A 26,501-nucleotide genomic window follows, 5' to 3' on the forward strand; every position below is an offset into this window, starting at 1 on the left:
ACCGTCCAAAAAACAGTGTCCACCGCGCTTGGCGGGAATTGAGCCTTTTGGCGGACTTAACGTACTCCAGATTCTTGTGATCTGTCCAAACAATAAAAGGTTGCTCAGCTCCCTCTAACCAATGCCGCCACTCTTCCAACGCCAACTTAACTGCTAAGAGTTCTCTGTTCCTGATATCATAATTCCGTTCTGCGGGAGTGAGGCGTCGAGAGAAAAAAGCACAAGGATGGAGTTTCTGGTCCACAGGTGTACGTTAAGACAGGACCGCCCCAACCCCAGTATCAGAGGCATCCACCTCGACAATAAACTGGAGGGCAGGATCAGGTTGTGTGAGAATAGGTGCCGTGGTAAACCGGCGCTTCAATTCCTGAAAAGCCTGGTCAGCCTCCAGGGACCATTGAAACAACCTGTGTGTAGAAGTCAGTGCGGTTAGAGGTGCAGCTACCTTACTGTAGTCCCTTATGAACCTCCTATAGAAGTTCGCGAATCCTAAGAAACGTTGAAGTTGCTTCCTGGTTGCAGGAACTGGCCAGTCCTGGACAGCTGACAACTTCCCAGGATCCATCCTAATCTGCCCAGGAGAGATCACATATCCAAGAAAAGTTACAGAAGTGGCGTGAAACTCACATTTCTCGGCTTTGATAAAAAGTCGATTCTTCAGCAGTCTACTCAGTACTTGGCGCACATGGCCGATATGTTCCTCCAGGTTCTGGGAATAGATCAGAATGTCATCCAAGTATACAAAAATAAATTGATTTATCATGTCACGAAGAACATCATTTATGAGATTTTGGAAGACAGCTGGGGCATTTGTGAGTCCGAAAGGCATCACGAGATATTCGAAATGACCTAAAGGTGTATTAAAAGCTGTTTTCCATTCGTCTCCCTTTTTAATGCGAATCAGATGATAAGCATTCCTAAGATCGAGTTTGGTAAAAACAGAAGCTCCCTGGAGGGGCGTAAAGGCCGAGTCCATGAGTGGCAGGGGGTAAGAGTTTTTAACAATAATGTTGTTTAACCCACGAAAGTCTATACAAGGCCTAAGAGAACCATTTTTCTTGTCCACAAAAAAACCCCCTGCCCCAACTGGAGAAGAAGAAGGTCTAATAATCCCAGCTGCTAAAGAGTCACGGATATAGTTCTCCATGGCAGTTTGTTCAGGCTTAATAGACTATATAGGCGACTAGAAGGTAACGTAGCTTCATCAACTAACTCAACCGCACAGTCATAGGGACGGTGAGGAGGAAGAGACAAAGCTCGAGACTTACTAAAAACAGAAGCTAGATCATGATACTGAGAGGGAATGGATTCTAAATTTATTGACTCAGGAGGACTAGGAGCTTCAGAAGTGGCGGGTGTGAGTGCAGACAAAAGACAACTTTGGTGACAGGCTGGGCTCCAGGAAGAGACCTCTCCCTGTCGCCAATCTAACTGCGGGTTGTGCTGAACTAACCAAGGATATCCTAACACCATAGGAGGATTTGAATGCTCAATTACACAAAAAGCTAACTTCTCACGATGGTTTCCAGCGTTCAATAAGTCTATAGGGATAGTTTTACAAGAAACGTTTGCTAAGCAAAGTCCATTTAACGATCGCGCCACTAGGGATTGGGTTAGAGGTACAGTAGGAATGCCCAGCTGTCTTACCAAATTCGCATCCAGAAAACATTCCTTGGCACCAGAGTCCACCAGGGCAGGAACCGGCAGCGAAACAGACCCCCAGCACAGTGTGGTTCTTAACTGGAGTCGTTGGGGAGGAGAAGTCGTGGCCCGGCTCACCAGATACTCCCCTTCTACTGGTGAGCCTTCCCTTTTGCTGTACGTCGAGGACAGACAGCAATAAAGTGCCCAGATTCTCCACAGTAAAGGCAAAGTCGAGCCTCTCTCCGGTCCTCCTTCTCCTGAGAGGTCAGCTTCGCATGTCCAAGCTGCATTGGCTCTGGATCCTCCGTCGGAGGCATGGGTTGAATGGGCCTTTTAACCGGCCTGACGAGAACAGATTCCCCAGTGGAACGGACTCTCTTCTCCCGTCGTCTCTCTCGCATGCGATGGTCTAGTTTTATTGCGAGAGCAATCCAAAGGTCGAGGGTAGGTGGCTCATCTCTCAAAGTCAGTTCATCTTTTAAAAGTCTCATTCAGTCCTCTGTAGAATGCACTTCTTAATGCTGGATCATTCCAGTCCACTTCTGCGGCCAGGGTTCGGAACTCCCGAGCATATTCGGCTACACTCCGTGAACCTTGTTGGATGGACCCCAGCCGAGTGGAAGCATCTCTGCCACTGACTGGATGATCAAAGTTCTTTCGCATTTCTTCAACAAAAGCCATGTATGAGTTGCATAAAGGTCCTTGGCGTTGCCACACAGCAGCCCCCCAGTCACGAGCATCACCGGATAATAGCCCAATTAAAAAAGCTATTTTAGCTCTATCGGAGGCATACGAACGAGGTTGTAACTCGAAAACTAATGAAACCTGCGTGAGAAACGCCTGACAAACTCCAAAGTCCCCACTGTAACGTTCAGGTGTCGGAGCATGTGGTTCTTTGACGGTCGTCGTATTTACTACAGGCGCAACCGATGCGGGCTGAACCGAAAGTTGATTTACTTTCTCAGTAAGAGTAGCGAGCTGTTTATACATAGCAGAATTGCTAGACGACAGGGAACGCAGCGTCTCATCATGTTGAACTAGAGCCGCGTCTAAGCTGGTCAAAGCCTCCTGGAGTGAAACTTCGGAAACTCCGTCTGCAGCTGTAACATTTCCTGCTGAGCTCATCATGGCCGGATCGTGCTGTTACGATTACCCAGGAAGCTCAGGCGCAGGAAATGAACAGGCTAGTTATAATGCAAAAAAGAAGTTTATTTACAAAGTCTCAAAAAGGTGATTACAGACAAAAACTTAAGTTTTCTTCTTAGATACTACAAACTGAAAAGGAACGAAAAGCCCTCTGAAAAGCTCCTGGCAACTACTTGAGGCAGGGACAGCTGAATACAAAAACTCAAAACAAGCAGACTCACGTTGGGTATAACCCAGGCAAGAGAGCTTTACCAATCTAAGGTATGAAAATACAAAAAGTGTTTTACTTAAGCGAGGCAACAACTAGGAGGCCTGAATTAAAGTCTATTCTTACCCAGACTCTCTCCAGGAACTGAACCAAATTCAAAAATCTTCAGTTCACAAAGAACTAACTTGAAGCTAGGAATTAAATCAGGACTCAACACTTACTAGATTCAAGACTCAAGATTATTACTAGACCCGATAACAAAATTCAAGAGCTGCTACTCAGATAACAATCAGAAAAACAGTTTTCTAGAACTGACTCACGACTACAAAAAGATGCTCGGACTGGGCTCATGACTGTAAATGGCGGAGGGATTTTGACGAGTGGTTCTCGAGTCCGGATGACGGGTGGTGAGTTGCAGCGGCAGGTGAACATGGAGGGACACCAGGAAGGAGGAGGACGACACAGGTGAGTATTTCCAGAACACTTGAACGGAGTAGGAAACTGGAGGTGACGAGGAACCAGGAAGAATAGCAGCAGGAGCAGGTGGAACCGGGACTGAAACAAAGGAGGACAAACGGAGTTACCAGGAGAGCGAGATCACGGAACTTGTGGCAGAAGTAACATGCAGAATTCTTGTACTGGCTGTGTCACGATCCGGCGCTGAGAGGTGAGTGGCGTCTGATTATATTGTGGCGAGAGTGGAACTTGATTGGCAACTTCTCCACCTGCTCCTGCACCAGCTGATGATGATTGACAATGAGAGACACCTGCCTCTGCAACTGCACTGCTGACAAACCTAAAAAGGAAAAAGAGGCGGAGAAAAGAGGGAGAGAGCACTATCTAGGCTTGGCAGCAGCCAGCCTGACAAAAGGGCTGCAGAGTGGCACTATGAGATGACAAATGTTGTGAATTGGCCCTATATGAATAAAATTGAATTGAATTGATCAGGGGCTTCACTTTGGCTTGGTGATTCGCATTTGCCAGAAGATCCCCTGTTCGTGTCCCGGCCTTCTAGTGATCTTTCTGCATGGAGTTTGCATGTTCTCCCTGTACATGTGCATGACCCCACCCAATGCCTACTCATATTGAGCATTAGTTGTGAATATTGCGCTAAATACAAATGTTCAGTTTGATGAATGTTCTACTCAGTAGTGAATTTTGATTCATCCAGTCTCCCTAGGGAAAAATCACACCACCGTACAATGTTACAAGGAAAGGAAGTCAAAAAAGAGGAGTCAGGCAAGGATGGAGAAGAAAATGGCATCAAAAAGAAGAGTCAAATGAGACAGTTGTGCAGAGTAAAGATGGAATGGATGACAGGACACAGTCAACCAGGAAGTAAGTAGGACTAATAAGAGAAAACTGCCTATAGTCCGATGGTATCTGATCTTCATAAAAGTCAAATTGCCTTCTTGAGTTAGCTAGCCATTTTTGAAAACATTTTAGGTTTTAGAAAATACACTGAAAATGAAATCTGGCCAAAGCCTATTTAGTATTCAACCTTTGTTGTGAAACAAGTTTAGGAGGCAGTGCCACTAACACACATAATCACAATACACGTTGTCACTTAGAAATCAACTGCAAACAATTCCATGTAGCAGGAAACTGAATCCTTAGTAAATACTACAGCCAAAGGCGTCACTTATTAATCATTCACAGTGATGATGTGTTGACCTGCTGCCAATAGTGACGTCAGTCTGACTTGTCTGATCATGTGTACCTTTCTGGCAAAGTGATGAATGATTTTACTATTGTAGAGGGTTTATTTTATTTACAAATCAATCAAAATCAATTAACTTGACAAAACCCTTTAGCAGCTGAACCAAAGGTACAAGGCTTTGTTATGTTTTTAATTTTTTTATTGGTTGTTTTATTGCTTGTTACCAGTGTAATTTAAGAATAATAGTAATAACATTATTTGGCTTGGTGGTTAGGATCGTTGCCTTGCAGCTAGAAGATCCCTGGATCACATCCCAGCCATCCTGGGATCTTTCTGCCTGGAGTTTGCATGTTCTCCCTGTACATGCGAGCCAGGTACTCTGGCTTCCTCCCACAGCCCAAAAACATGCTGAGGTTAACTTGTGATTCTGAACTGTCGGTAGGTGTGAATGTGAGTGAGATTGTTTGTCTCTATATGTAGCCCTGCAATAGACTGATGACTTGTCCAGGGTGTTCCCTATCTTTACCCTAAGTCAGCTGGGATAGACTCCAGCCCCCCACGACCCTAATGAAGATTAAACGATGTATGGATGGATGGGTGGATGGATGGATGGATGGATGGATGGATAAATTCAGGTGACACATTAGGTTTTCCAGTCTTATCATTGCTTGCACTAAAATCTGATTTAAACATCCTATTTGTCTAGTTTTAACATTTGTTTAATATTAAAATGCCACAACACAGTACAGTACAATGCAGTACAGTGCAGTAAAGAATGTAAGTGGCCTTTTCTTTGCATTTTTTCTTGAATTTATGATGAGGCCTCTGTCTGTACTTCAAGCTTGCATGTTGCTGCTGATGTTGTGCACAAGGCTGTGGTTGTAGGTCTGCCTGCTCTAGATTTGGACAGCTCCAGCCTAAGAGTATGTCTGCATGCTGAGACAATCAGTGTGTCCATGTATTAGTGATGGATCTTTTAAACAATAAAAGCAAAATTATTGCTTGTAGATGAAATGGACTTGTGTGTCTTACCTTTTTTGGCTGTGAATGTTTTTATTGCAGTTCTGTGTGAAAGGGTTGCAGAGTGACAGCTAAGAAAAAGTCATTCAACTCGATGAGGGTTTAAACATCTGGTACACCTCTAGCTTTGTGAAACCTGTGACACACCACACTTCTTTCCACACCCTTACATTCCTGAGCCTCCTGATAAGGGATGTAGCTGTGTCACTGCAGTAATAAAGTCCGTCAAAGTAGCTGACATGCCCTGTGCATGCACTTGCTGCAAGGCAGATGTATTTTTGGTGCATGGTTCTGCAGGTATCTGACGTCCACTGAGTAGATTTACAGGTTTTTTCTTGCTAGTAGCATCACTGATGTCACTAATCCTGCCAGCTTCACATGCAAGGAAATTACAGGTCATAGCATTTGTTACCTACCATTTACGACATCTTTTCCCAGTGAACGATTCAGTCGAGTCCGGGGATGGTTTTTTGCCTGTCTTTAAGTTTGCGGGTTTTCCATTCTCAGAACGAATACTTACATCGTCCTCTCCAGACTCCATGCCTCCCGTACCGTAATGAAGCCTTATATAGACCCTTATTGACTCTGGTCTTAGCTACAGCTTGTGACTTATGAACACAGAGACTGCAGGCCCGTCATAGAAGACCCTAGGACCAAGTAGTTTGCTTGCTCAAGAGTCAGTTATCAGTCATGATGAATGCACTTCATTGACTGTGTTATTTCAAAAGTTGTTATTGTTTCTGCACAAGGAATCTATTTTTTTCAGAAACATTCAGCATCATTTACTCCTTAAAGCTATATCATAGTTTAGATTTCTTTGACTGGGAATTGTGTTGAATAGCATACGTCTTCTTGAAGACCTGCAAAAGTGGAGAGGAAGAAGTTCGGACTCACAGGCTTCTGTACTAATTTAAAGGGGTAGCTATGGGAAACATAGTTACATATACAACACCACTGGATTTTATTCGTTTAGGTTTACGCAGTTTTGCAAAACATACAAAACTATTCAACATCTGAATAATTAGTCCTACTATTACTGTTTATTACTTAATTAATTGTCAGCTTTTTCATTATCTGGTACACATATATAACATATATCACCATTGTTTACTTCCTGCAATTCTTATTCAAATTTAGCTTCTGCCATAATTGTACTATGTACAATATAAAATACATAAATTCAACTGATGATCATGAAGTACATATGAAGTAACCAAGTATCCATTACATATGAAATGATAGTAGTCAGACTGACCAGATATTACAACTCAGTATGTTCACCACTTTGCCACACATCTGTGATGTATAGAGTTAATGCCATTGTGTATTCAATTCAATTCAATTCAATTCAATTTTATTTATATAGCGCCAATTACAGTCAAATTGTCTCGAGACGCTTTACAGAACCCATATGCCTGTATCTTGGTTTGTAGCATTTTGTCCCACTCCTGAAGGTCTTGGTGAAGTTGGTGGACATTTTGAGGGACAGGATCATGTTGTTGGACATGTCCATCCAGAGCATCATGTGACAGATTGTCATCATCATGCTTATGGTACGTCCATCAAGCAATTTGTGAGATGCTACATGATGGAGTTATGGACATGCAAGTCTGTAGCTACAGCCCTAACTAGCAAGCCAGCATCTGGCATGTCAATGGTTTGTTCTCGTCTATGGCATTGTGTCATTTGAATAAAGCTGTATTTTAAGGTCTTTTGTAGTCCCTCGCTAAAGGAGTGTTTTTGTGCTCGTCATGCTATCTGATAATTGTCCTATAAAGCCTCGGTTCACTGCATATCTTAACCTTTTCATGTTGCGCAATTTAGAATGTGGCCACTGTTAAAGAACACTGTAATAGCAGTAGTAATAAAGTTATTACGGTGTCATGATATGGTAATAACTGTACAATGCAACATGTCACCTGCCTGGTGGGTAAAATAATAAAGTAAAGACATGTTCTACATATAAATGTGAGTGCGGTGTTGTTAGGTGTGGTGCAGACTAAAGCAACACAAATAATAGCTTGGGAAAATGCTGGAAGTATCTTGACTTTGTATGGGCTGCTATTATGACAGTTAAACAGTATAATTATTCTTCGTATTATTCAGTGGCATACTGTACATAGTTGCTGAGCAAGCTGCCAATAATATGTGGCAGTTCTTGTCTTACAGGTTTCAACAAACCCTCTTATAACCAGCTGATTGTTGTCTATGAATAAGCACTGAAATAAATGTAATCATAAACTTATGGCTCTTGAGTAGTTGGTTAATCAAGTCAGCACAACAAATCTATGAATATGCATGCTTTACAGTTCTACAGTTTCATTTAGCAGACGCTTTTATCCAAAGCGATGTATATCTGAGTGTAGATATAACACAAAGAAGGATCTAGTCAGGAGAAAACAACCTGGATTAGAGCCATAAACCAAGTTCAAGTGTGACAACAGGACCGTGGTGCCTACAGGCAGTACAGACGTAATAGGAATTTTATTTATTTATTTTTTTTTGCAGTTTGTCAAGTGCAAAGGTGTTCAGTGAAGAGCTGGGTTTTTAATCTTTTCTTAAAGACTGAGAGACACTCTGCAGATTGAACAGAGTTTAATAACTTGTTCCACCATCGAGGAACCACAGAAAAGAATCGTCTGGCAATCAGCCAGCTTTGTTATGGTGGTTGTTAATTCTTACAATGTCTAACATTTATTTTTTCCAAAGTTATGTTGGAAGTACATTGAAATGCAGCTGAACAGGCAGACTATACTAAAAAGTTTACACATCAGATTATAATAATTCTTAGCCTTCTACATTATAGAACATGTAGTCAGGACAAGACCAAGACTGAGGTTATTCGAGCACAGTTCTTCCTGCATGTGAGGAATGGAGTCCTCCAATTGGACCAATATAATTACAACAACTAGGCATCTGCAGTGAGCTCTCCTCAGCTGTCCTTTTGCTTGACTGCAAGGGTGTAATGAAGGCTTTAGAACCTTGCAAACTGAGTCTGAGTTTTTTACTAGCTAAATGAGTGGAATCAGTTAGTACTACTGTAATGTATCCAGACCACACAGGCTCTATAATTGGTTGCAATCGACCAGATGACATCTTACATAACAATGTACACGGCGCATCGTAGCATTTACCCAAATCCCTGCACAGCATTAGTGGTTGACACTGAAAATATGTTGGACGATTCTTAACCTGATTTTAGTAGTTTCAAAAATTTCCTTAGTTGTTTTATTTACTTGATGCAGGCCACTTATTTGACCCTTCTGAAACAGATTAACAACCTTTCCATGACCACAGGATATGTCTTGCGATGTGGTTGCTCAAGAAATGAGAAGCTCCTCAATGCATCAGCTAGGGTTAAATAAGTTGTTGCCAGCTGAAACATATTCGTCACTGCAGTAATTATCCAGTGGAAAGCTCTCACCTGTCTATTCTGTGTTGAATCCAGATGGCGATGTTTTTTTGGGCCAGGCAGTGTATAATATATTTCTTGTCATTTGTTGCTCAAGGAACTTGTTAATCCTGTTTTGATTGTAATCAGTCCATAAAAAGGCCATTGTCAGTTGTTATCACTACCACGCTTAAAAAGGTGTTTTACAATTATCAGAATTACAAAGTAAATACAATTTTAACACGACACTGGGGAATATAATTATGAACAGAAAGGGGGGCGTTTACCAGGCTGTTTGTTTTTTTTTTTAATCTCTGCTTGAGAGTGGAGGCTCTTGACTACTACATAATCCTACCACTCTCAAATCCCCCTAATTTTTAAGAGGAACAATGTAAACTAGTCATGTAGGTGTCAGGACTGGACAGGGAAGCAGCAAGTGTTCAATAAAAAAGGCAAGATGTCTGGTTCTGCTTCTTCAAGTTTGATTTTTATTATTTTTTTGAATTGCTCGTTTATAACCTGACAGTATTAAAAATGATAAGATGTGCACGTATGTCAGCAAGAAGAATGGATTCTATACAACCTCATGCATGGTTAGCCATCACCACAAACAGGGGATTTCTCCTTAGCCTCCTGGCAGGTAAGTTAAGTTATGCGACAATTGCTCCATGATAGCAGAAGCCATATATTTCATTTCCTATCAGACCAGATTCCAGAAAAAAAAGTCCTGGAAAAGAGCGCCCATAATAGCAACTATCTCATGATGTCTAAAGTACGGACCAGTACTATGTAATGACACTGCCAAGGGCAGCACAGTGTTGGGGTGGTTACTAGCACTGTTGCCTCACAGTGAGATTTAAATCTCGGTTGGGTTAGAGTTTACATGTTCATCCTCCACCTGCGTAGGTTTTCTCCTTGTGCTCTGGCTTCCTCCCACAGTTTGAAGACATGTTTCAGTTAACCAGTGATTCTACATTCGCTATGAGTGTGAGTGGGCATGGTTTGTGTTTATGTGTAGTCCCTGTAATGGGCTGGTCTCCTGTCCAGGGTATATCCTGTTGCCCTAAATCAGCTATGATTGGCTTCAGCCTCCTTGTGTCTCTCTACAGGTCAAACTGTGTTTAGAAAAATAGAGTATAATTTCTATTATTTTTAAACTATGTAAACTTTATGACATATATTTGAAAAGCAGTGTTCTGTTTCCATAATGCAGGCTCAAGGGGCCTCAAGCCAGTGTCCTCCTTGTGCTGGTCCAAAGCCCGGATAAATGTAGTGTTGTGTCAGGAAGGGAATCCGACGTAAAACCTATGCCAAAATAAAGACGCAAATCGATCCTACAACTTCCATAATGAATTGGTCGAGGCTCCGGTTAGCAACAACCTCCATCGTTGCTGTTGACCCACAGGGTGACGTTGGAAATTGGGCTACTGTTGGTTGAAGAATGAGAGGAGAAAGGTGTTTTCATAGGCAGAGAGAGAAGAGGAAAGTCATGAGTCTAAGACTGAGAGTAGGGACTTCGAATGTTGTAACTATGACAGGAAAAGCTAGAGAGTTGGTTGACATGATACAGAGGAGGAAGGTGGATATGCTGTGTGTTCAGGAGACCAAGTGGAAAGGTTGCAAGGCTAGAAATTTAGAAGCTGGGTTTAAGCTGTTTCATCATGGCACTGATAGGAAGAGGAATGGAGTAGGAGTTGTCTTGAAGGAGGAGTTTGTTTAGGAATGTTCTGGAGGTAAAAATAGTGTCAGATACAGTGATGAGACTGAAGGTAGAAACTGAAGGTGTGATGTTCAATGTTGTTAATGGTTATGCCCCACAGGTAGGATGTGAGCTAAATTCTGAAGGGAGTTTGATGAAGTGATGCAGAGTATCCCCAGAAATGAGACAGTGGTGATTGGTGCAGACTTCAGTGGACATGTTGGTGCAGGCAACAGAGGTGATGAGGACGTGATGGGCAGGTTAAGTATTCAGGATAGGAACGCAGAAGGACAAATGGTGGAAGACTTTGCAAAAAGGATGGAATGGCTGTAGTGAATACTTTCTTCCAGAAGAGGCAGGAACATAGGGTGACTTGTAAGAGTGGAGGTAGGAGCACACAGGTAGAATACATTTTGTATAGACGGTGTAATCTGAAGGAGATCAGTGACTGCAAAGTAGTGGTAGGTGAAAGGTAGCCAGACAGCATAGGATGGTGGTGTGCAGGATGACTCTGGTGGTGAGGAAGATGAAGAGGGCAAAGACGGAACAGAGGATGAAATAGTATAAGCTGAAAAAGGAAGAGTGTTGCGTGGTTTTCAGGGAGGAATTGAGACAGTATCTTGTTGGTCAGGAGGTGTTTCAAGATGACTGGACAACTACAACTAATGTGATCAGTGAGACAAGCAGGAGAGTACTTGGTTTGTCATCTGGAAGGAAAGTCGATAAGGAGGCTTGGTGGTGGAACGAGGAAGTGCAGGCAAGTATACAGAGAAAAGGGTTAGCTAAAAAGAAATGGGATACTGAGAGGACTGAAGAGAGTAGACAGGAGTACGGGGAGATGCAGCGTAAGATGAAAGTAGAGGTGACAAAGGCCAAACAAAGGGTGTACGATGGCTTGTATGCTAGATTGCACAGAAGGGAGGGAGTGACTGATTTATACAGGTTGGCGAGGCAGAGATTTAGAGATGGGAAGGATGTGCAGCAGGTTAGGGTGATTAAGAATAGAAATGAAAATATATTGACAAATGGCAGAAGTTTGATAGGAAGATGGAAAGAGTGCTTTGAAGAGTTGATGAATGAGGACAATGACAGAGAAGGAAAAGTAGAAGAGGTGACTGTTGTGAACCAGGAAGTAGCAAAGATTGGTAAGAATGAAATGAGGAAGACATTAAAGAGGACAAAGAATGGAAAGGCAGGTGGCCCTGATGAATGGCAGAAGATTTTCTGACTAGGTTGTTCAACTAGATCTTAGAGAGTGAGAAGATGCTTGAGGAATGGAGGAGAAGTGTGCTGGAACAAGGGAAATGTGCAGAGTTGTGACAACGCGGAATAAAGTTGATGAGCCATAAAATGAAGTTATGGGAAAGAGTAGTAGAAGTTAGACTAAGAACAGAAGTGAATATTTGTGAGCAGCAGTATAACCATACTGCTGTTCATGACAAGAAAGAGTACTATAGATGCAGCATTTGCTTTGAGGATGTTGATAGAGATGTACATCTTTGTATTTCACTTAAAAAAAATGGAAGCTAGCAAACCCGGCTAACAAGTACCAGTGGAAAGTAGAACCAAATGAACCTAGCCTAACTACACTCAAAGAAATGAAACATCATATTTACTTAACTTAATTATGTCAACCGGTCCCACGAAACTAGGTTGAATAAATAGGAAGAAGTCTAGTAAAGTAATTATTACTACATGCTTTCAAGTAACTCTAAACAAACTGTCTTACTTAAATGCTTCATCATAGAGTTATGTTGATTTTACTTGACACAATCATGTTAAACGTAATGAAAATGGTTGTGCTGATTTCAATAAACACAATTACTTTAAGTGCAGTAAATACAGTTATGCAGAATTTTTTAAACAGTTATTCTTAAGTTACTCAACACAATCAAGTTGTATTTACACTGTAGTACTTCATTGACTGTACTTAACATGCTCTATCTTACTTGCTCTATCAATGTGAGTAGTTCAAATAAATTCAAGTTAGTCATTTTACTTCACCTGACTTTATAAAAAATATATCAGGTCATCAACTGTAAGGCATGTGTCAAACAAACAGGCCCCAACAAGTACAGGTTGATGCTAACTGACTTGGAAAAAGTAATAATAGAAAAAAAACAACCCAACATCAACCTTGCAATAAACTAAACCACTGTAAACAAAACAAGAGTATTCAGTGCTTAGCACTTTTTTATTTTCTATAAATCTGAGAAAATAAACTGAGAAAAAATAAAGACAAATGTACAAAAAATTAAGATTCAAAAATATTACTCTTAGTTCCTTTCAAGTGCACTAGACATGCCTGAATAACATTGTCTTAAACATGTAAATAAATTGGAGAAAACCTTAACAATTATCTAAATTACTATTGCTTCATATTACACATCAGATATTACATTAAAAAAATTCTCCAAACTGAGAAATAGCAAATAAACCATTATTAACACAATTATCTAAACACAACTACACCATTTAGTGTTGTGCACTTAAAACATTCAATAAATTGAGAAAAGTTATAAAAATTTTGATCAAGCTTCAAAAATTGACAAAACTCTTGGTTCCTTTAAAGTGCACTAGTCATGCCTGAATAACATTGTCTTAAACATTGGAGAAAAAAAATGGAGAAAACATTCCTTAATTACTAGAGCTTGATGTTACACATCAGATAATACATAAGAACATAAAAATTTAAAAAACTGAAAAAGAGCAAATGAGTGTTCTATTTGAATGACAAACTTCTCTGCAGAAACATTTACCACTTGAGGGTAAAAACAAACAACCAACCAAAAAAAAACATATCAGATGTTATAATACTCAACATAATAAAACAACTATAAGAACCAGTAACCCCCATCACAGTTTCACCAGTTTCTATAATCAATTGCAGTTTATAGCTACAAGTCCATGTCCAAATTGTTTCCTGGGAGAGAGGCAGGGGGCAGAACAAATTCTCTGCTTAGGAAAATACAGGTTTAAAAAAAAAAAAAAAAAGAAGCAACGTGTACACACACTGTTGCAGGGTACAGACGCACAATTAGTGCCAGTAGAGTTTTTTCAGTTTTAAATGCAATAATCACTTCAGTCAGTGGTGTACTGCAGGTGGGATTACTCATGTAATCGGTTCTTGAGGACCTGCACCTTTGTGGAAAGTCCGTTGCCATCCAAATCCATCGAAACTTTCTGAAAAATTCAAACGTGTATCTCAGGTCTTTTGGGGTAGGTGAGGTTTAAACTGTAGATGAGGCCAAACAGGACTGCACACCCATTTGCCACGTCTCTCAGATCCTGCAACACTTCAACTCCCTCAATTATGATGCCAACATCCTCAGGCGACTCTGTGGGCTCTGCTCCCTCATGTCGGATAACATAGATTTCCATGACCTTTTCCTCCATTGCTCTCATTGCACCAGGTTCAACAACCTCAAAATGAGATTAGAATAAAGCATTAATGAAAATGTGTTGAAGAGAAATTGGACTGCCACATGTTGCAGTCAGTATCAATTAATCTTAAACAACACAATTTAATCATATTGGGTTTTAATGGGATCATTTTTGTCCCTAATAGCTTCAGAGGACCAATTTTGTATATGCAATATATTATTGATTTTATTACAGTATATTATTAAGTGATTGGTTAAAATAAAGAATATATATATATATGTTAAAAGGAATACCATAAGAGATTTTGATGCCATATGCATAAACACAGCTTTAATGATCAAGAAAATAAAAAACATCAAAGTCCTTACTGAGGCACAAAAGGATAATTTTAACAAAATTGTACAAGATATCATAACAATTTCCTCAACTCAGACAAAAGGTATTTGTTGGGCTATGGTTCATACTGTATGATGCAACTTACCACATAGTCCTTTATGAAATTTTCTGGATTTCCATTGAGGTACACACAAAGTGCTTTGAGGATGCATTCTCGTCGTGTTTCAACAGTAGGATTCTGTGGGGGGCAAACAAACCTTCAGGATCTACACATAAAAAAAAAAAAAAAAATACCATATTCCCACTACCCACACAAGAACAAGTACATTACCCAAAAAGAATCAGGGAAACAAACGAGCACAAATTTATAATGACATGCAGATATGATAGAAAGAGTGATAAAGATGCAGACACACTGGCAAGTGGCCAAACAAAACCATTTAATAGAACACCGTACCTTGTCCATGGCTGCCACGATCATGCTCATTTTGTGCCCTGCTGCTCCACCCTTCTTTCTAAACACCTTCATCAACTGGTTTGTGTAATGATCCAGTTTGGACATGATTCTGGACAGCAGGGGAACAGTTGTGATGCGTGTGAATTCTGCATTTAGCTGAAACACAATGAGACAGATGCACAATTAAATTTCCAGCTGAAAAGTGGTGTTATACACAATACCTAATGCGATGCATGGGGGAATCATTTATTCTTATTTATAGGGGCTAGCAAGACTTTCAAATGAAATTATTGACTGCTACATGTATAAACATATAACATATATTAAATACACATGGTTACATTACCTCGCTCTCAGAAAACAGAGCTGGCCATCTGTCTTGGAACTCGGTGATGAAGGGCATGTCCTGAATGATTTCCTGTCTCCTGTAGGCAAAAGTTCTTTCCATTTTAGCCTTTATCAGTGGTTGGTTCTTTTTCTTTACCTCCAACAACAGGATTTTTCTTTCCAGCTCAAGACTTGCTTTTGTTTCCCCTATGGGATAATCAGGACAGTAACTGACCTCTGCTTTCCGTGGCTTCTTCACTTGGTTGGGACCTTTGCCTGTTGTCCTGCGTTTTTCTTTGGCAGCATTTATGCTTAATTCTGGACACCCAATGTTCCGCAGTCTAGTGCGGTAGTTGGCCATTTTGTACTTCAGGCTTATTTTCCACTCGTAATGACCCGAGACTGACCCTTGCTCCCGAGCAGGTGGAACCGGGCAGCTGGGTCAGCGGAGCTAGGCAAGAGAAACAGGGTTAGTCAAGGTAAAGCTTTTCAATGGAAAAAATCTCAGCAAAGGTTCAAGGCTAGACGACTGACTGCATGTGCAGAGTTTACTATCTGGCAGGGTGTGGAGTGTGCAGCTGGCTTTTATTGTGGAGATGATCATCAGGTGTGCTGCACCGCAGCTGCCCGGAGTTCCGTTGACAAGTGATTGGTGATGAGCAGCAGCTGGACAGAGCAGCTCTGCCGAGCTGCAGCACGAAGGTGGAGAGAGGAATAGGAGGGAGGAGGATGAGGGAGGTCAGGTGGGCAGCTGAAGCTGGGACAGAGGAGGGAGCCCTGATAAAAACAGCACTGCAAACAAGTTCTTTGACACAAAAAACAGTGCATCACAATTGCTATCTTCTATGAAAGCGAAAATTCTTCTTTGCATATCAAATTCCTATCTACAATCAAATTAAAATCACTAAAGCATGGAAATGCATTCCAGCTCATTGTTTACCTCTAGCAGTTTTTGAACTGCTGCACCCATGGCAACTATGTAAGCTATTGCATCCAACCGAGACATATTATCTTTGGATATTCACCACAGCATAAATCTGAACAACAGAACCAGCATTTCCACATTTTAGAGATTCATCAACACAGTCAAAGACTCCAGCATCTGTTACAACACAATAAGTCACATCACAGTCATCTACATTAGAATGAACAATTAAACTGCTCACAGATGAGTTTGTAAATCACAACATATCCTTTACATCTAGATCAGTGACAACACTGACAAAAGTGATACCATCCACAGAAATGGGCTTAAACACCAACAGCAACACAAACTACCAGTGGTATGGCTACAACTACAAATGCATCACAAACCTCAGCATCTGTCACTATATACACAAAAACAACACCAAGTGTGGCTTTGCCCCTTCAAAGATCAACTGAAATTACAACTGTAAAAACTCAATTACAAACTCAACCTGAGGCTCTATCATCTGTAACAACCAAATCAGTGGCTTCACCAACATCTGTATCAGCAATATGAGTGACAACTAAATTAACTACAGCACCATCACAAATCTCTTCGACACAAACTACATTATCTGTCACAATGCCACCAGAAACGACAGCTGATCATACAAGACTGATAGGAACAACACAATTTACAACTGCAAGCTCGCATTCAGCAACTCCAGTAAAAAGCTCTTCACGTGTAAGAACAGGTTCAGTGACTTCATCAACACCTTCTTCGGAATCAATAACAATTGTGCCACTCGCAGCTGCAAAACAAACCACCGGATCAACAGCCACTCACAGCACAGCACCAATGTACAGTGGATCAATGACTTCTAAAGCACAAACTACAACAGCTGTGACTTCACCATTACAACAGCCAACACGAACTACACCAACACGAGCTATAGCTGATCACATAGCAGTCATACAAACAAAACTAATTACAACTGCAACAATACAATCACAAACTCGAGCTAAAACTCCATTACTTGTAACAACCAACGTCAGCATCAGCATCAGCATCAGCATCACTTACAATAGAACAGCCTGCAGCTACAAAACAAAGTTCTGCAGCAACATGAACACAATCTACAGCCAACATTCATCTAGCTACAAATTTTATATTTGCGCAGACGACAGCACAAAGTGTTGTGTCAAAAAACAGTTCACAGCACAACCCTTACACATATTGAATCAGTCGACATTAACACAAACAACAGGATCAGTGAAAACAGTGTGCACAGCAACACCAACACAATCAATGTCACTCACAGCCAACATTCATCCATTTACAGAAAGCCTCACATCTACAGAGCTGGGAGCGTAAATGACAACAACATCCACAACAACACCAACTCTATCCATCTACAACAGAAACAACAACAATAACACAGCTAGTACCAACAGTGACAGTTGTATCAACAACTAATAAGGAAGACTAAGTGATATTTGTGACAACCAAATTATTCACAGCAGCATTACAAATCACTTCAACACAAACAACGTTATTTGTCACAACACCAGCATAAACTACAGTTGATCAGACAGCAATGACAGGAACAACACAAATTACAACTGGAAGCACACAATTAGCAACACCAGGAGGAAGCTGAGCATATGTAATGACAAATTTAATTACTTCATCAAGTAGGTGGGATTAGCATCATTAGCAACTGTACCACCCACAGCTGCAAAACAAAACACAGAACCAATAACAATTAAAGCAGGATGGATCAACTGGCAGAGGCTGCACTGGCACACTCAAATTTTCTTCAGAAATATTCTAGTTTATGTTGGTGTTTTATTTTCAGCCTATTTAGTTTAGTGAGATTTCTTGTAGTTTCCACAGTTTCTGCCATAAACTTCACATTACTGAACCAGAACACATTAAGATCTAATGAAAACACTGGTGATGTTTTCAGATGTTCCATTTCATTGGCATTTGATTTCTAATAATATCTTCCAATCTGGCAGTCTCAACCTTTGGTATATCAGAGAATCAAAACTGGCTAGACAGACAGGGCAGGGAGTGGCTACTCGCTTATTTCAGCTATGAGATGCTTATATACATATTTTTTTTACCTCAGTCAAACAATCAGCAGCATCTACCAACGCCAGATCATTTTTTCATGATTGTCTTCATGGGAAAAAGAATAACACCTGTTCTTGTAAAACATGGTTTAAAAATAGGACAAGCAGTATCATAGGAGTCAGTGAACTGGCTGCTACACTCAAAGCCTGAAAGCTGGTTTGCCAACTCCTATATGAGTTGGCAAACCAGCTTTCTTTGTGGCTCTGTCTCATGTTCTCTCACGCTGCCCAAAAAATTTCACAACGAAAAAGAACAAAAAACTAAACTTGATGAAACTAATTCTGACATCTGGTCCCAATTGTTCAGAAGTAATTTGATTCCAATGTCAGACTGGATCAAATCTTTTAAATGGGTTGTTTTAAAAAAGAAAGAAAAGAAAAAAGATTAGATGACACAATCCAGTTTTAGGTTTGATCTGCTTCAAACCTCTAGAACGTGCTGTTCAAAACTGTTTAGAAGTTCAGACTGTATACCCTTATTTAAACATGTATTTCAGTATACCCTCTATGGTTTATGATTTGCAGGTCTATAGAAGCTGGTAGGCACAATTAAGGAACATTGCCATTGCTACAAAAAATGCTAAATGGCTGAGCTCGACGAAAGTCTTGAATGATTGGACAGAGAAGGGGCTCATGACAGTTGTGACTGTAAGCCTGTCTGAACTAGTGTGAAGCTCTATTATTAGGATATCTGTATTCCAGAAAAACTGGACTAACCTAATCCCATTTGAATGATGAATTCAGGGTGGATTTTCAAGAATCAAAATATAATTGTGTTTTACAACTGGTGAAATAATACATTTGTATCAATGTAGTATATATTCACTATCGTTCAAAAGTTTGGGGTCACCCATGCAATTTCATGTTTTCCATGAAAACTCACACTTTTATTCATGTGCTAACATAACTGCACAAGGGTTTTCTAATCATCAATTAGCCTTTCAACACCATTAGCTAACACAATGTAGCATTAGAACACAGGAGTGATGGTTGCTGGAAATGTTCCTCTGTACCCCTTGGAGCTATTCAATTAAAAATCAACTGTTTCTAGCTAGAATAGTCATTTACCACATTACAAAGTCTACACTGGATTTCTGATTAATTTAATGTTATCTTCATTGAAAAAACTGCTTTTCTTACAAAAATAAGGGCATTTTTAAGTGACCCCAAACTTTTGAATGGTAGTGTATTTTAAACTTAATTAGCTGAACCATTACAATGATTAAGTAGATGAAGTAGACATTAGGCTACTTTTTAAGCCTTTCAGTAAAGTTAGAAAAACAAAAAGGATTTTGTTCCCATGAAATAATCAGCCAAAAGATTGAACCCAAATAATATATTCTATTTAAAATATATTCACCACTGTGTTTTAATTACAAAGACACAACTATCAGAGATGATTACACATGACTTTATTTTAACTTTTTTTTAATGAAAGGAGATATTTTTATTGTTTTTATTGTGCTGTTTTCTGTCTCTTAAAAAAGAAAAAAAGGATACAATGTAGATTGTTCAACCTGTTGCTCCTAACCTAGCAAATATGTTTGTATATCCAACCCAATTTGAAAAAACTGTTGCAAAAGTAAGATGAATTTCAAAATATGGGATGTCCAAATCTGCATAATTCCGATCCAGATTATACTTGTTGAACAACTCTGACCTGTATATGAATTTGATTTGCATTTCACTGTCTAAATTGAGGATTTGAGGACAATTATATATTCATGACGATATACAATATGGGAAAGGGAAACTATTATTATTTCACTGACGTCAATTATTTAACATCTTCAAGTCTGCACTTGTGATGACAACCTCAATTAAAGTTCACTTTTTTACAACCTAAGTATGAATAAATGAGACTTAAACATAAAAAAAAACATTTTTCACATTCCACAGAGTTTCTGGATAAAGATCTTCAACACACTTTGTAAACTTAAGCAACAGCAGATTTTAAAAGGCAATAAAACTATGTTGTGTATAGCGTTTGGCTTTGTGATTGCTCTCTGGTATGAAGCTGTTTGACGGCAGAGGCCTCACCCTGTGTGCATGTTCCATTGTACAGTGAAAGCGACACATGTTAACTAATAAACAAATATCAATGCTTTACGAAGAGCAGGTGAGGATACACCCGATAAAATAAATATGATTAATCCCTGCTTAAAGTAAAGTGCTAATAAAGACTGGTTATTTTTCTTCGGACAAAAGGCCTGTCAGCTTGTTTGTTCATGTCTTTGTAATAAAATCTGTCTAGTAGTTTATTACAGGATAGTTTATGTTTTTTTTTTAGGCAATTTATCTGTCTGTATCATTTCAAAATACATAAACAATTAGGCTTCAGGTTGTAGTGTATGTGAGGATGAATGGCTGCTATAGTTTTGTGAGTCATATTTTTTTTCCTTGGGTAGTTGATGTGTTTAACCACCGTAAGCAAATCCTCTTTCAAAAACACTGATGATGATAATAATAATATTTATTATTGTTTGATTAATAACAACTAGGGTGCGGGTTAATATAAGATTTGAAGAACAAGTTTTTAGTCCAGTAAGAAACATAAATATATCAGATTAAGTATCAAAATGACAAAATGTATTCTGGATCATTGTTTATGTAGGACGTGCATGAAATTCAAATTATAACAAATTGGGCATTTATACAATAAATAAATATTTACTATAGGTATTGATGCCTTTAGTGCCGTGTTAACTATATGTCTGTCTTGTGTTGACTCTGTATTTTGTTTTCATTGTCAGTCCTGTCATTTTTACATCCCGGTCTTACCAGATCAGTCACCTCAAACAAAAAGGATTTGCAGAAGGGTAGCACGAATCAACTTCATCTAGCAAAACAAAGTATTGTGTTATTAATAGTGTCGGACTGGAGGTTATTATGACAAGGTGTAGCCGATACATTCTTCAAGACTTAATCATGAATTCAAAAGAACACTAACAATTGGTTTGTGGTCGTTGTCATGAGAGATTGAAATGTTTATATCACACCCTCACACTCCGTCATAATCACTGCAAGGCATGCAGAGTATATTCTCACAAAGATCATCTCTTACCTAACAGCATAACAGAGACATCTTTTCCAAGAAATGGCTTGTTAATAACCAAAGATGTGGACATTGACTGACTGATTCGGAATATGTTTTAACTTGTATTATACACTGTTTTTTCTTATTGTGGTTTTATTTATTTTAGGATGCCAATTAACAACAGGACTACCAATGGAAACTAGCTTTTCTGCTAACTCGGGTGCATTTACATTTGGTGAAATTTTGATTAATGTACATTGTCTCTTTCTTTAAAAAAATAAAGATTTACCCTCCTGTTGTCCTCATTTACAGGCACCAAAAAATATGGTTTCCTTGTCGGAAAAAACTCCAAAAATTCAGCAAAAAAATTCCCCAAATTCCTGAAAATTTGCAAAACCTTCAGGAAGAAAATTCCAACAATTCCTTAAAAAAAATCTCCCTTAAAAGTTTTATTTTTAAAAAATCCCCCAAATTTGGCAAGAAAATTCTTGTAAATATTTTCATAAAATGAGAAAAAAACCGGGCGCCCGTATAGCTCAGCGGGTTAAGCAGGCGACCCATGTACAGGGGCTGGTCCCCGATGCAGCTGGCCCGGGTTCGATTCCCGCTCGCGGCCCTTTGCTGCATGTCTTCCCCCGACTCTTCTCCCCTGTTTCCTGTCTCTCTCTCACTGCGTCTATTTAATAAAGCTGACAAAAAGGCCAAAAAAATAACTTAAAAAAAAAAAAAAATTAGAAAAAAACCTTCCAAAAAAATCCTAAACATATTTAAAGTGATTACATAGATGTCATTAAAACTTCTATTTTCTTTAAGAACATTCACCAAAAAAAATTTTTTTGTGAATGTTCTTAAGAAACATGTTTAACATTTCTTTTTTTCCACCAAAAAATGTTCAAAGATTTCCCAAAAATGTAGAAAATGTGGACATCAGAAGTTTCACTGTGAAAATATCTTTTTTTCTCCACATTTTCAAACTTTAAAACGCATCAATTTTGACCCGCAGGACAACACGAGGGTTAAAGAAAGAATATTCCACTGAATCTGAAGGCAATATTTATTTCCTGTCTCAATGTTTTGCTGCAATCAGTAATATGTCTTCAGTCATGACTCATCTGAGAATACAGTTTGATGATTGAAGGCATCAAAATGCGTTGGTGCTATTGTCTGTAGATTGGGATCCTCTCTGACAGCTCTGACTAGGTGGAGGACACATCTAAAATGTGTTGTAATTCTTCCACTGTTCTCCTGATTTAGAAGCAAATACCCTCAAATTAAAGCTAGAAGTCTGTACTTCAAGCACATCTTGACTGCTTCATTTCAAATCCATCGTGGTGGTGTACAGAGCTGAAATGCCAAATTGTAGACATTAGGCTACTTTTTAGGTCTTTCGGGCATGTGGGTTCTGTAAAGCATCTTGAGACAATCTGAATGGTAACTGGCTATATAAATAAAACTGAACTGAATTGAAGTGAAATATCTGGGGATCTGACATTATGTATATTCACACTTTAACTTTCTGTACATAGTCCAGCTTCAGAAACAGACTATCTAACCATTTTAGCTACTCTGGATGGCATTGTCTTGGCCTCCAGTACTACTGTGACATGCCTTGGAGTTTTTTTTGATCAGAATAAGTTATCAATTCACACACAAACCAAGTCTCTAGTGCCCCTCTATCACCCGCACAATATCATCAAAACTAGAAACATCCTGTCTCAACTGAGGTCTCACATTGCAGACTTACTTGTAGTTCCAAGAGTTTCCAGAAGCAGAATGTGAAGCAGAGCCTACAGTTATCAAGCTTGTCTCCTGTGGAACCAGCTTCTGGTTTAGGTTTGGAAGCCACCTTTCATCTCCTCTGCTCTTTCTTCTCTCTTGACATCTGTACATTCTCTCTCCCAGGGCTTCTGTTTTATCCTCTCAGCAGGGGTCAGTCTGTGGAGTTTCATGTTTTTGATCTATAGTTACTGGCCTCACCAAATTCCACAGTGTTTATAGTTCCCTAATGTCTTGCTGGTCTCTTTTCTATCAGCTATCCTGTTCTCTCTCTCCTTAACCCTAACCCAAACTACTCAAAGGGAACCCAGAGATATTGTTGGATTTGTTGGGCTCAGCTTAATTTTGTATGGTCTTTTCGCAACAGTGTGAAGTGCCATGAGATGACATATGTCATAAAATGGCCCTATAGAAATTGAATTTAATTGAACTGAATTAAACTAAAACTTTAATGATAAAATCATGCCAAGAAAAGAAAGCAGAAAAAACTTAAGCGGATTAAGATGCTTCAGAGTGATAAATCAAGCAAACCTGGGCTTAAAATGTGGCTTAACATTGATGGTCGGGTTTAATCTGCTCCACTGCCAGTGAACAGAAATGAGATGTTTGAATACATAAAGTAGCATAATGCATGAACCACTGGCTTTGTGCAAAAATTGTGAGAGGAAAAACATCCCTGAACTTTCACTACCAGTCAAAGATTGACCACACCTACTCATTCAATGTTTTTTCTTTATTTTCATGATTATTTACATTGTAGATTCTCACTGAAGGCATCAAAAGTATGAATGAATACATATTGAAATATGCAGTAAACAAAAAAGTGTGAAATAAGTCAAAACATGTTTTATATTTTAAATTCTTTGAAGTAGCCACCCTTTGCTTTGATTACTGCTTTGCACACTCTTGGCATTCTCTCCATGAGCTTCATGAGGTAGTCATCTGAAATGGTTTCACTGCACAGGTTTGCCTTGTCAAGGTTCATTTGTGGAATTTCTTGCCGTCATAATGGGGTTGGGACCATCAGTTGTGTTGTGAAAAAGTCAGGTTGGTACACAGTCGACAGCCCTATTTAACAACTGCTAGAATCCATATTATGACACAAACCAATCATCTAAGTAAAGAGAAACCACAGTCCATCATTACTTTAAGAACTGAAGGTCAGTCAGTCTAGAAAATTCCAAAAGCTTTGAATTTGTGTCCAAACTTTTAACTGACAGTGTACTTCTGAAAAAGAGTCACAATACAGCAGTAATAGTAGAATGGTAGAATCTAATCTTGCAGTTTAGATTCAGAAGACAGACATCCTCTCTACTTTAAGAATAGGCTTAAAACTTTCCTCTTTGATATAGTTTAGTTAGGACTGCTCAGGATCACCCGGGTTCTTCTCCTGTGCTCTCCTGATTCTCTTCCATACAGTTATATATCACCATTACATGTCACTAACTCTATATTTCTCTCTAGGTATTGAGTTTGTTCTCTCTGTTGGGTGTGTCCTGGATCTGGAGCTACACGTCTCTGATTTTTCTGGTACCTCCAATATGTTCATCGTTCTGTTCCCCCCTCCCTTTATTGGGGTCTCTGTTGAAAATTTGTAAGGTCTGTACGTTAAGCACTGTGAGATGATATATGTCATGCATTAGCGCTATATAAATAACATCGAACTGAACTGAATTCAAAGCACATGCACTTTATGTGTCCTAGTGGAACACATAACTAATAGAAACAGAAAGTGCTACATTCCAATCGGATGTACGCCAATCCTTTATTTCCATGGACAAAAATACAACCAAGATAGTCCTCATTTGGTAAATACAGTACAATCATTTTACACTGAATCATATTGACGCCATGGCTCTGCAATTGCTCAGAAAAAATATGAAGAAATTAAATTCAGATGCTTCTTTATATGAACTCTGACAACTTCAAATATCACATTTAATACCCATTGAACATGTTTGGTTTGTATAATCCTGCTGCATTTCTTGCATGTTTTACTTCATTCTATGACCTAACAAGAACTCTGTATTTATTTGTTTGGCATGGCTGGCATCAGGAACTAGTTCCACAGGACAAACAATGGGAGTAGATCATCATTCTAAGCCAAGAAACTGACAGCTGATGGATGCATTCTGTCATTTGGCACTGCTTATTACTAAGGTGCCACAGTCTTTCTGAAGAACCTTTAATCCTTGAATTGCATCATTAGACTTAATTCCATTCCACTATATAAAGACCACACCAGATGTGAGCTAGCACATAAGATAAACGGTTTGCAGTGTGAACTCAACTGAAAACACTGAAATCATTCTAAAACATCTGCGCTAGATTAAAAAGGGAGGAATTAATACTTTTTCATCTCGTATCATTTTAATTTAGGTAAGTACAATTATGCACATTTATACATAGACTATATGTGTAGTGTTTGTCTCTGTTTATTGTTTGTCTGTTAAGCTATTTATGATTGTGATGGATTTTATTAACAATCTTTGTTATGGTATGTAAGAATATTCATGCATTGCTGTTTCATAATGAATTTTGCAACAGGCTATGAAATCTTGCTTACTGTGTGAAGACTGACATTAGATAAAAAAGATAAGTCTACTTAATTCTCATTAAATCTTAGAAATATATTTGTCATTTTTTGAGAATGCTGGCTCTGTTGATGTGTAGGGCATACATTTTATTGTGTATTCATTGGAGAATTTTACATTTTCAAGCTCAGCTGCCATAAATCATCTGTAATATCCAGTGTAGACAAGAGTTACACTCAGGACCATCAACAGTACATTGTCCCCAGCATATATTATATATTATTACGTAATCAGTCTGAAAGCTTGGCTTCAACCTTGTTACTGTTTTCCACCAGGTTGTGCTTTTTAAAATATATATGTATATATTTGACCTGTAAAGCAAATATTTTCTTTTTTCTTTTTTTTCAGTTGTCATATAAGGCACTGCACGCAAAGTGGCAGTTTTCTCCTTTTATTATTTTTTAACACTGAATCGTGGTCAAAATAATTTCACTTTTTTGACAGGATTCACAAAAAAGATAATTCCATGTCAAAATGAAAACAGACTTCTCCAAAGTGATGTCAATAAAATAAAAATATCAAATAAGTGATTGCAGAAAAATTCTGAACACTTGTCGAGTTAGTATTTCATTTTTGGCCATAATTACAGCACTGGATCTGTGTGGATAGGTGTCAAACAATATAACACATCTGGAGTTCATTCTTTTGAACAAAACTGCTGAAATTAAGTCAGGTTGCACAGGGATCATGACTAAACAGCCCTTTTCAACTCGAGACACAAACGTAACTGATTTGAGACCTGGGCTCTGACTAGGCCACTTCAGAACATTTCCCTTG

At 39.0% G+C, this 26,501-nt stretch overlaps 2 protein-coding genes across 3 annotated transcripts; both read right to left on the minus strand.

Annotated features, from left to right (window-relative positions):
* Positions 1-1,469: 1,469 nt before the first annotated feature.
* Positions 1,470-3,719, minus strand: LOC129348084 (protein LDOC1-like). The gene has a single exon (XM_055007479.1). It carries the CDS (start codon positions 2,770-2,772, stop codon positions 2,116-2,118), a length of 657 nt encoding a protein of 218 aa, XP_054863454.1. The 5' UTR covers positions 2,773-3,719; the 3' UTR covers positions 1,470-2,115.
* Positions 3,720-12,752: 9,033 nt separating this feature from the next.
* Positions 12,753-17,173, minus strand: LOC111586893 (uncharacterized). Of its 2 annotated transcripts, XM_055007876.1 has the most exons (5): positions 15,508-17,156; positions 15,292-15,370; positions 14,946-15,101; positions 14,634-14,726; positions 12,754-14,191 (listed from the first exon to the last, which is right to left on the minus strand). In XM_055007876.1, exons 2-5 carry the CDS (start codon positions 15,346-15,348, stop codon positions 13,961-13,963), a joined length of 537 nt encoding a protein of 178 aa, XP_054863851.1. In that variant the 5' UTR covers positions 15,349-15,370; positions 15,508-17,156; the 3' UTR covers positions 12,754-13,960. The 2 variants fall into 2 exon arrangements, with proteins under 2 accessions (XP_054863848.1, XP_054863851.1); XM_055007873.1 differs by having other exon boundaries at positions 12,753-14,191; positions 15,292-17,173.
* Positions 17,174-26,501: the final 9,328 nt, after the last annotated feature.

The sequence above is a fragment of the Amphiprion ocellaris genome, chromosome 23 (genome assembly GCF_022539595.1).
Source record: "Amphiprion ocellaris isolate individual 3 ecotype Okinawa chromosome 23, ASM2253959v1, whole genome shotgun sequence".
Classification (NCBI taxonomy): domain Eukaryota; kingdom Metazoa; phylum Chordata; class Actinopteri; family Pomacentridae; genus Amphiprion; species Amphiprion ocellaris.